Genomic DNA, 11998 nt, shown 5'->3' on the forward strand with positions numbered 1-11998 from the left:
AAATCTAAAAATTAAGAAAAACTCATAAAAAATTTGCCATTTTATTTTTGAATTTTTCTTAAACAGAGTGTATATGATATATAATAAATATGAATTATAATAAAACAAACAATAATTTGGACATTTAAATTTCTTGGAGACAATTCTTTTATTTAAAATCTGAAGCTTTATTCTGACGTAACATTGATAATGCTTTTCTTTTCTTTTGTGTATCAGTTTTCTTAGACAAGTGTTTTTGGGACAATTTAAATTTCGAGCGAAAATAGAAAAAAAAAAAAATTTTCTTTCCATAAACAATAACAAGTCATTATTATAAGATCTAAATGCATTAAATCTTAAATCAACGTACTTTTCTGTAAAATGTTAGTTTTTTTTTAAAGTTGAAAATTCTTATATTTCGTCATTTCTTTTGGGATTTTTTTGTAACACAAATTTTTCTTCATGGAGAAATGTATTGCTTACAAATATACAAAAAATGTATTTTTTAAAAGATATACTACATTTGGCACATGCCACATATATACGGTTCCTAAAATGTCCCTTCATATGCAGTACAGACTGACAAACATCTGTAATCTGACAAATTTCGTTTGATTGTTGAAATTAAAAACTGTATTGAATAACTGCAATATCAAACCTGAGACTAATGACTTCACATGTTTACATAATATTCCGGTAAGTTTCTGAGAAAAATCTTGACTATCAGGAGAATCATTGTTTTTTTTACAAAAAAGGTAGTAAAAAGTCAAGTATACCGAAAGGTAGTAAAAAGTCAAGTTTACAGAAAGGTAGTAAAAAGTCAAGTATACCGAAAGCTTTGATGCAAATAAAACCTCAAGAGTTCCGCCCACCCAAGGAGGTAAACCACCTTGCACCCGTCTAATTCTGTTAAATAAAAACGCACCGGGTCAACCATATACGTACTGCCATTAAATATACTAGACGAGTAAACTGGTTCGGAACATGAAACAAGAACTTATTTAATTTTTTTAAGAGTTATAACAACTTATTGTGCAAAGAGCTGGTTTCGTGACATGATTAATCCTTAATTTGTTATAATTTATCAAAAAAAAGTAGTTTAAGCCATTAAATTAAGCTTAACTATAAGAAACATAATGGTTAGCTTACAGTTTAAACTGGGGTATTTTAAGGGGTTATGGGGGGGGGTGACTGGTTTTTGTCACAATACTCCTCTTTAAATGTATTTTTCTTGTGTTTCATGGTGAGCATTGACAAAATGAATATATTCTGATAAACTTTTCATTTACAAACATTGTATCAATTGTAGCTTTCATTGATTTTTAATGATTTCAATTTATAATTACTTTTCCCGTTCGTATATTTATTCTTGAATGGATCCTGTAATCCCGCAATGTATTTAGATGTCGTCTTTGTTACAGCGAGTATTTCGGAAGAAACATAACATTTAAACAACTTAAAGACTTCACTCAAGCCTTACTTGACAAAAATAATAGGTTTATGGAATAAATCTATTGCGGCTGACCCCCCCCCAAATTTTCACGGATTTTTCTGTCTAAATTAGTGCATTTTCAAAATTAATAAATTTCGACATTTTTCCTGGCGAAATTGTTCAACTTCGACCAACCTTCCTTTGACCCTTGGGTCATAGAGTTGTCTCAAAATGTTTGGCTAGATCGGTTCAGCCGTTTTAACAAGAAAAGTTGATGTATAGAGTATAATCTATAATTTTCTTTATGTGAAGTACAAGAATAAATCTAAACATATTGCTGATATCTTCAATCTACATATTTATCTAAATTCTTTCAGAAAAATATATTTTTAAATTTTTAAATTAACCTGTTTGTTGTGAAGTAAGAAGAGATGGGTGGACCAGACTGACCTAAAAATATAAATTATAAACTAGTTGAAATTCATGGCGTTGCCTGTGAAATGTTTAAAAGTGGGGTTATTATTCGTTTTAGTTCCTTTTCTTAAACTTTTAATAAAACTTTTAAACTCTAGTCTGTACTTTGAACCTGTAGTCTGTACTTTGAACCTGTAGTCTGTACTTTGAACTTGTAGTCTGTACTTTAAACCTGTAGTCGGTGCTTTAACCCTGTAGTCTGTACTTTAAACCTGTAGTCTGTACTTTAAACCTGTAGTCTGTACTTTAAACCTGTAGTCTGTACTTTAAACCTGTAGCCTGTACTTTAAGCCTGTAGTTTGTACTTTCAACCTTTAGTCTGTACTTTAAACCTGTAGTCTGTACTTTATACTTGTAGTCTGTACTTTAAACCTGTAGTTTGTACTTTAAACCTGTAGTCTGTACTTTAAACCTGTAGTCTGTCCCTTAAACCTGTAGTCTGTACTTTAAACCTGTATTTTGTACTTTAAGCCTGTAGTCTGTACTTTCAACCTGTAGTCTGTACTTTAAACCTGTAGTCTGTACTTAGGATAAAAATATTGCAAACTTTTGAAAGAGCAAACTTTTACAGAATACTATTTTGAAATCTTGGAATTTCACAGTGTTTGTGTGTTGTGTCTTTAAAAGTCAAAAACCAAACTATATATCCCTTCACTAGCTTTATAACGCTCTCACGCCCGGTTCATTTCAAGAACCAGCTAGCTAGCTGTATGATTATACCAGGCAAAACGGGACGGTACACCAAATGAAATGAAGTCCCTTCTAGGGAAATTCTCGTGATTAGGCCTCTGGAAAAAATTACTTGCCCCCCCCCATGGCCCAAATACAAAAAAATTGGCATACAAAGTGAAAGTTTTTTTATATTTTCCTAAAACTTAATGGCCATTTCATAAATAAAATTGTGTAAAATGATTTCAAGCAATTCAAGGGCATTATGGGAAATATTAAAGAATTCGATTTTTTCTCATATTTATTCCCGTCTAGCTGAAGTGTCCGGGAGTCCCGGGAGTAACTCATAGTTAAAAATAGGGTTAAGAAAGGATAAAAGATAGTACTAAATCTTTATTATTAAAGTTATTTTTTGTTATAATTAATATGCTATTCTTTTTATATTACCACTAGAACTACTATCTCACTCTTAACCTTTCTTTCAGATATTTTTTTTTTAGAATTAGTATTTTTTTCCGAATGGATTTAAGATTTTATCCTTTTTAATTTTTGTTTACATATTTACTGTTTATAACTTATTATTCCAATTATCATTTAATCAAAAACAAACTACGCAAGATAATGTGAGAAAGCAGGCTTGGCTTTCTAAGCCTAAATTCAAGCATCTTTACAGCTGCCATCAACCCTGACTTTGAATTTGAAAACTGATCAAGGCCAACCCATGATAGATCTCGGCTTTAAAGCCAATGACACTCACCACTGATATATCAGTCCAATTCCCTTCATCTTGGTTCATCACGTGATCACGTTTAAATTCAGATTGTTTGTTTACATTTACTAAAAAATGTGGGTAAAAAAGTGTTCAGTGTATTTATCATGGAAGTCTGGAGTGTACAGTCTGGACCGCAGGCAACAGCTGATCACAGCAGATGGAAAGATGGGGCGCAGCTTAAGATAACAGCTGATTATTGGTTTTCTGCTTTCTACAGTACACAAACACAGAAATAGTGTAACTGTGTTCATATACATTTTGTGGTGAAACAATCTTTATTACGCTATGTGTACATTTGAATATTTGAACTGGGCCAACCTTTGCGGTCCTAGTTTGTACCGTACCGCCAGTTTACAATTGCTTTAGATTTATGTATATATGTAAATATATATCCATATATTTATATATAAAGAATTGACGAGGGTCAACCCAGACTGAAATATATTTTCAATAAATGTGGAACTAATATCTAGTTTTTTTACTTTACATAGGTTTGGTCCATTTCCATCATCGAATTTTAAATATATATTACATTTTGTGTGGTGTGCAATACTTTGTTCATATACAAGCATGCATGAATATATATATTAAAGATATACATATTACACAATATATACACCTTTAATTTTCTAAACCAAAGTTCCGAAAATAAATAAGTGAATTATTTACATATATTTATTATTTAAAATATGGTTTGAATTATGATAATATTTTTGCAGTCTTCTTTCTGTAAATTATTAAAATTATGCTTGAAGGCGCTTTAAATGCTAAAAAACGCTATAAGCGCCTAAGAACAAAAAATACAAAGTTTTTTATTCGTTCTATAAATGACCTATTCATTATATTATACAAATTAAATAAAGATACACCCCGACCCTGCAAACTGTATACATGAATGAGAGGGTCAAAGGAATTGAGTCTTTATCACAACTTAAATTTTCTAATCCCTATATCATTGTAACCTGATGGTGTAAGCTATTGATATTGATTATCTGATCTAACAAAATTCTTAATTTGAAATATCTAAGGTACACGACAATAGGTAGCAAAGATATTGGGATTAGAAAATTACAGTTTGTGGCAATTTTTTTATGAGACATTTATGGTATGATTTACGACCTCGTAGCTCCTATAGTTTGATTAAGGCACAAGTATGAGAAAATTATTTTTGACAAATTATAAGAAATGTCTCCGGTACATATCAGAAATTATAAGAAATGTATCCGGTACATATCAGAAATTATAAGAAATGTATCCGGTACATATCAGAAATTATAAGAAATGTATCCGGTACATATCAGAAAAATAAGTGTACTGCAGTTTCTGGGAGGAAGGTAGGAAAGTAAACAAACCTCGGCCTGAGTAGCATTGAGTTCGTTTACATTCCTATACTTTTAGAAACGTTTTTATGTAAACAATTATATTATATTATATTATATTATATTATATGGGGGTTTTTGTGTATTTTTGGATGAAAATGCTCATGCTCGTCTTTTCATAGTTAAATACTTTTAGAAAAATATATTAATTCAAAATGTCAATACTAGGTCTTCCCTATAGAATTGGACGATTCAAGGTAAAACTAAAACAAGATATTTTTTAACGAAAATCCAGTGATAATTGAATGACAAAACATCTCTCGTTGAAGAGTAAAATTATAACATTTAGTCCTATTAATATTTAGATAAAATAAACCGTTTTTGATAAAAAAATTTAAATGTTTTAACTTTTGCTCAAGGATCATAGTAATTTAAGTCTCAACAAAGTTTAGATATGTTTACGAATCTAATACTGTACACTTGTATATAGAGTGATCTGATCGTATCCCTAAGGGGGATTTTATGGAATTGATAAATTTTAAGATTTTCTTTCTTTATATAAAGAAAATTCGAGAATGTTGACTGCAAATATTTTACCACCCCCAAGGGGCCAAGAAATACGATCACTCTATATACAAGTGTACAGTGTTGGATACGTAAACATATCGTAATGTACACAACCGACCACTCTATTAATTAATTATTAGAGAGGTCGGTTGTGTACATCTGAGGTAAGCTTTACCTCTTCGTTTCCTTTCTCTATGCTGGTAAAAATTATAATTTGTTGAATTTCAGAAAATGTAAAATGTGTTTTTATGTATTTTTAAAATAAATTTTTTATTTAGATTACAATTTTTCATGTTCTTCTCTCCTGTACAATAGTTTTCTCAGGTAAGTTCATGTACTACATTAGTGTACACAGCAAAATAGTGCAGTACAGTACTGAACAATGCAGTACTTTTCAGTAAATTAGTTAAGTACTGTAAAGAACAATTTTTTAGTACTGTGAAGTAATATACAGAACACGTGAGCAGTACGGTATACAGACTACAGTATATTATTTGTAAAAAACAGTGTACAATCATGTCACACACGCTAAAAATGTCACACAACATATATATAAGTCCCAAGAATCAAGACAGTTGAGAGATGACATTAAAGATCATAGAAATAATTTGAAAAATTAATTTAGTGACCTTAAGTTTTAAGTTGTTGAAAAATAATCACAAAATACCCCTGATCTTGGCATTTCAGAAATGTGGTCTGTTTTTTATGCTTTCAAAAGTATTATATTTGTAAAAGAAGGTTGGCGAATGAATACCGCAAAATATTTAGAACACACCAGACTAACCAGAGTGAGCAGCATTCGGTTTCTTCTATTTGAAATCAAACGTTTTTTGGTCTACAATTCAATAATCATTTACTTTACGGATTTGTTTATTTTATACATTTTCATTCAACATGCATATGCCAACAAAAAAGTAGTTAAGAAAAAAGGCTAACAAATTATGTTTAATGGGTCAAATTGTGATCGAAAGTCAAAGCTTTCTGTAATATTGACAGAACCGTTAAATTCACGGTGAGAAGATCAAAAACTATCTAAAATTCTTCTCTTTTAATTTATTTGAAACACCCTGTCCTTTCTCTTTAAATCATAAAATTATTGTTATTAAACTATGCAAGATTATATTGCCCCAGTATTGAACTATTCCTATGAAAATGCGCCAAACTACTATTAAATATTTCAGGATTCTGGATTTTTGTTCTCACAAAGCTGATCAATTCGATTTTTGATCGAGGAACAAAAATTGTTGGAGAAAGTTAGAGAGAGCTAGTCCAAATCATTCAGTATGAAATATCACAAGAAGGATCTAGTCATGTTTAGTTGCAATGATACCAATTCTATCTCTTTTCTTGATCTCATTTGGTTAAAGTTTTCAATACAATAGCTTACAAATTGCGATCAATGTTGTTGCAATAGTAAAAGTTTACAATACAATAGCTTACAAATTGCGATTAATGTTGTTGCAATGGTAAAAGTTTACCATACAATAGCTTACAAATTGCGATCAATGTTGTTGCAATGGTAAAAGTTTACCATACAATAGCTTACAAATTGCGATCAATGTTGTTGCAATGGTAAAAGTTTACCGTACAATAGCTTACAAATTGAAATGGTTTGTGAACACTGCCCAGTTGATGTGCTTAATGTTCATTAAACTATTTAAAATTATAAAAAGTCGTCTTTCTTTTAAAATTTTTTGTTCTCACTGTATGAAATCGATGAATTCTCACTGTATGTAATCGATGAAAGACCATGGATGCCAAAAAAACGAATTTTTACTTTTGTAATCTTCAAGTTACCAAGAGAAAGTAAACAATTAAAAACATTTTCTTCTATTCTCATTTTATTCTCTGCATGTTGCACTATTAAAAACAGCCTCCCCCCCCCCATCCATCCTTTTTAATTAAAACTTTCAAAAAACTTTTCTTTAATTATACATCACTGAAACAATGTAAAAGAAAAAAATATATAAACAATTTCAAGTAATAATGTTCTGTTTTTAATTTTGTATGACTATTACACATGTTGTCTTTACTGATACTTCTTCCCATAATTAATTTAGCAAGCAAAAACGTAATAATATATATTGGAGAATAAACTGGTTTTGAAATGGGGGAAATAATTTGTATTATTTGAAGAAAGTTAATGATAATTGTTGGACGAAAAAAGAACAATCTTTTATATGACCTGATAATCGGGACTTATTTACTACTTAGTGCTGAACTATGCATCGATTGAATGATTTAAAGGTCTATACTCAAAAAGAACTGATTACTCGCCGCAAACTCAGATTTTTTAATCAGCATATCATTATGTTGTAAACCGCTTATATTTCAATCTTTAGGAATTTGAAATAACAAAGATTAGATCAAAGCAATCAGAATTATAAAATTCAAGTTTGTGGCAAACAGGGTATATAGGATGATAAGAATCTATAAAAAAAAATCTGTTCTCAATGTGAAATAATAAATATTTACTACTGCTACAGTCTTTTCTTACTTAAACGAACTGTCGGCGTAATTTAAATATAATTATCATTAAGTTCTCCAGTCGCAAATAAAATTTTTTTTTTTTTTTAACTCTATGTGTTACAAAATAACCCCAGACAAAATTACCAAAAAATGTAACTTAATATTACAAAATACAACCATCTCATTAATAAATGTAATCTAGTCATTTTTGAATCTCATGTACAGCTGAATGTAATGTGTATTTTTAATCAAATAAATTTGTTTATTAATATAAAAATTACTCAGAATAAATTCAAAGATTAAATACAATTTAAATTTAAAATTAATTTAAATTGAAAATAACATTTCTCCCAAAGTATAGATAGAGTGTATAGCTGGTTTTTCCCAATAATAACTGATGGACATTAAACAAATCGGCTGCGAGGTAGCCCCATGTCAGCTGCTTTACAGAAACATTAGATAGAGATAAAGTAGTACCGAATTGATCATTGCTAATCCCCGAACCATGACCAAGATAATGAAGCCCAAAACTCTTTATTGAGTATACCTTATTAGGCAACATTGGCGAAGAATCTTGTATGTATAAAGGTACTGTCAAAGTAATGTGACCAAGGTCCAAGATTTTATGCCCGATTTACATTTTTAAACTTTAATCTTCCCTCTACACAAACATTACTAAGATAATCTTGTTTTAATGTCTAAAAATTGATAACTTGATAACTTACAAACCGTTTCCCCACGAAAGTTTCCTTCAAGAAAAGTTTCCCCACTAAACGTTTCCAAAAAACGTTTCCTAAAAAAACGTTTCCTGTCACAAAACGTTTCCTCTATCACAAAACGTTTCCTCCACAATATGTTTCCTGCCACAAATGGTTTACTCACATAAAATTTCCATCACAAAACGTTTCCTTCACAGAATGTTTCCTTTACAAAACGTTTCCTCCCACAAAAAGTTTCCTTGCAAATTATTTCCACCATAAAACTAGATGTAAACTTTAACTAATGTTTATATTATCAAATGTTCCTTTCACAAAATGTTTCCTGTCAAAAAGGTTAAACTACTCAAAATCTTCTTACAAAATGTAGGTTTAAATATTAAACATATTTGCATGGCTTGATGGTTCATTTTTTTCTAAAAAAAACTAAAAGTTTTCAATTTTTTTTTCAATCACTTTCGGGGATTTGTCATTTCCAGTTTCAAATCAATTTTTCTCTATATCATTACAAAGTAAAGAGTATTTTAAATTGTTAATTACATATTAATTTCAAAAATATCATCTGTACTTTTTAACATATAACAAATTAACATATACATTTTGTACAGGAAACATTTTGTACAGGAAACGTTTTTTAGCAGGAAACATTTTGGGTCAGGAGTTATTTGGTGGAGGAAATTTTTTGTGGGGAAAGTTTTGTGGGGAAATATTTTATGGGGAAACATTCTGTGGGAAAAAGTTTTATGGGGAAACATTGGGGTAGCGTTCTTTTAAGTTAGAAACCATAATTGTTATCATTCTCATTGTTACTCAAATAAAACATTACTGCTGTAATATCATGTTTACAATCCTTTCGATCAGGCTTAGGCTTATTTTAGATCTTATATGCCATTGAACCAATAATCAAATTGTTACTCACCATTTCACCAAGAGCTAGGTCCAAAATTCTTCTTTTTATACCAGGAGAAAGAAAGATAGGGTCAGAGTTTTTACATGCCTCCCATTTTGGATCTTTTTTTGGCTCATTTTTATTCTCGATTAAATCTTCTGTCCCCAAGTCTTGTTTAGTTTCAGGTTGTGTATTTAATATTAATTTCCAGAGGTCATCTTCTATCCCTAGCTTGTGGTTTTCAGCCATCCTAACCTTCTCTGATCTTTTATGATTCTCTATTGCTCCAAGATTATTTTTAGTAGGTTCAAATAATCTAGGTTGATATGAAAACATCTCTAAATCTTGTTTTCCAGCTGGGTCTTCAAGTTCTAAAAAGAAAAATTGTAAGAAATCTTTCTGTTGAATTGTCATGAAACTGACCTATGAATTTGTAATCTGAGAACTGAAAATCATCCCAACTAAGTTGAACAACTGGAAGAGTAAGCTCTACTTGCTCCTCCAATCTTGCCATCTTTGCAGGAGTAAGATCAGGGTTAAGAGCATCTTCATTCATTGCTTTCATCTTGGTTGCTCTTTGGTTTTCTGGATTAAATGCCAGTTCTTCCTGGCTGTTTATTACTGCAGAGTCTGTATTTTTCTTGTGAGGTGGGTTCAGAGCTGACCGGTTTGAGAGGTTGGTTTGGGTCACAAAGCTTAAGTTGCTTCACTTCAGCCTGAAATCTTTCAACAATGCAAAAAGTTAATGAAATTTAAATACAGCCACACTGCTAAGAATGTATTTTGTCTAGTCAAACCGTAAATTGTTTTATGTTTAAAAGAGCAAATATCCCACCCTGCACCCAATTTTCCGATTGACCAAATGGTATAGATCCTAAATTTTGCAGTTCCAACCAATCAACAAAGATCATGGGTTTCTTAATTAGCTGGATCTGCAAAACGCCTGCCAACAGGACTGAGTATCCAATCAGTGTGTGTGTGCCTTAAGTTATAGAAAAATTTCTGTTTAAGAAAAATCATTATGATAGGACATCTTCTATCAGAGTAGTAGTTATTATTTTTATATAAGAAGAAGAAAGATGTTCAGTGACCTAAACCTAAATGGATCCTCGTTCAAACTGACCGGGGTATCAATTTCTGACAGGAAAGATGTTCTAATTGCAGGTCCCCAGTCCATTGGTATATCTTTATTGGGTTTATCTTCATGTTTGATCTGCAGTCCTGTTCTTGCTTCTGGTTCTTTAACTTCTGTGTCTTTGATCCGAGATTGTCTTGGACAGTTTGCCACATTGGGATCAACAACAGGCTTCGGGTTATTCCTAAGATCAAATATTTCAGAAATATTCATATATATAATCTCTGTTAGTGTCTTTGTCTTTCCGGACATAACTCATGAACCATAGGACCGATTTGCCTCAAATTTTGATTGGGGAACTCATTAGAATCACAGGAATGTTCCTATCTTCAAATCAAATCAAACCATTTATTTCTGCAGAAAAACAATATTTATGAATTTCATTTTTAATTTTCAAAAGGTCTAAGCTGAATAGGTTGACTCTTATAAAGAAAATTTTGATTCCAAACAAAGCTGAGTTCCTAAGCTAGTATATCTCAAAAAAAAATTTGCAATTATTCAAAAAAGTAACTTTTGTACCTTTCTCGTAAAAGATATCGGAGAAGTATGGAAGGTGGCCCAATTGGTTCTGAACTAAAATTTAAAAAAATAGTAAGTTTTTCAACATACATATTCAAAGCATTTTGAATGAATAAGCGGTGTCATGCATTATATGTGAAAACAGATAAAAAAAATTATTTGTAGCATTGTTTTCATAACTAAAAATTTAAAGTCTGAATCCAGAATCTTAAAACAATAATGGATAAATATTTGTAGTCCTTGTTTTTCAAAATGTCACCTGCCTTGTTTTTGCCTTCTTTCAGTTTTAACAGAAGGTAAAATTGTTAATATTATTTTATTTAATTAAAGAAAAATAATATTTGAAAGACACTTTGAACCATAAGTAATTCTGATTTAAAAAAGGACAGTTTATTGCTGATTTATATCTCTATAAAATCAACGTATGTTTAGTGTTTACACTTAGTACACTTACACACCGAAAGCTTAGTTGCGGGTGCTTTTTTAATCAGATATAATCATGAGGAAAACCGGATTGGGCCGGTGGAAAAAACAATGATTTACGAAAATCAAAACTAAAGAAATTTATTTACCTAGAATTATCGAGTTCATCATTTTTCTCATTTTTTCTGATTATCTTGTTTTCCGTTTGTTCTTGTTGAACACAAAGCTGTCTCTGCCCAGTATCTGTTATCTTGTTGTGACCAGTATCTGTTACATGTCTATCATGACCAGAATCTGTTGGCTGTTCATCTAACAGCTGGCTAACATTACAGTCTATAATCTTTTTGAGTTCTCCTAGCCGCCCTATTGAAAAAGACAAAAAACTTTTTATTAATTTACTATTGATTTTATTATCATTATTTTTACTATTATTATCAGTATTATTTTTATTATTTTTAACCAATTGCAAATTTGTTAGCAGAAATTTAAAAAATTCATAATTTTAAAAACTATTTGTTTGAATGTCGTCTTCTTCTGAAAATACTTTGTGAGATGTGCGAGAAAAGGTTGGAATTTATACAAGGTTACCCAGAAAGGATGAGACTTCGGAGACGATTGTACAGAATTTTTACTGT

The 11998-nt window shown here is 30.6% G+C and overlaps 1 protein-coding gene and 1 long non-coding RNA gene across 3 annotated transcripts in view; one reads left to right on the plus strand and one right to left on the minus strand.

The window, feature by feature from the left end:
• LOC111703860 (uncharacterized) overlaps nt 1-11726 on the minus strand; it is a gene marked incomplete at its 5' end in the record, with an annotated part of 50410 nt that extends 38684 nt beyond the window's left edge. The window contains 6 exon segments of one of the 2 annotated variants that reach the window (XM_023475933.1): nt 1819-1861; nt 9317-9657; nt 9710-9981; nt 10384-10605; nt 10941-10994; nt 11513-11726. In XM_023475933.1, coding sequence (XP_023331701.1) covers nt 1819-1861; nt 9317-9657; nt 9710-9981; nt 10384-10605; nt 10941-10994; nt 11513-11726 — 1146 coding nt within the window. 2 annotated transcript variants of the gene reach the window in all.
• Nucleotides 4357-7948, plus strand: LOC111703862 (uncharacterized). Its single transcript, XR_002765700.1, has 3 exons — nt 4357-4902; nt 5491-5536; nt 6394-7948. It is a non-coding gene; the product is annotated as an uncharacterized LOC111703862 (long non-coding RNA).
• Nucleotides 11727-11998: the final 272 nt, after the last annotated feature.

Source organism: Eurytemora carolleeae, unplaced genomic scaffold (assembly GCF_000591075.1).
Source record: "Eurytemora carolleeae unplaced genomic scaffold, Eaff_2.0 scaffold401, whole genome shotgun sequence".
NCBI classification, from domain to species: domain Eukaryota; kingdom Metazoa; phylum Arthropoda; class Copepoda; order Calanoida; family Temoridae; genus Eurytemora; species Eurytemora carolleeae.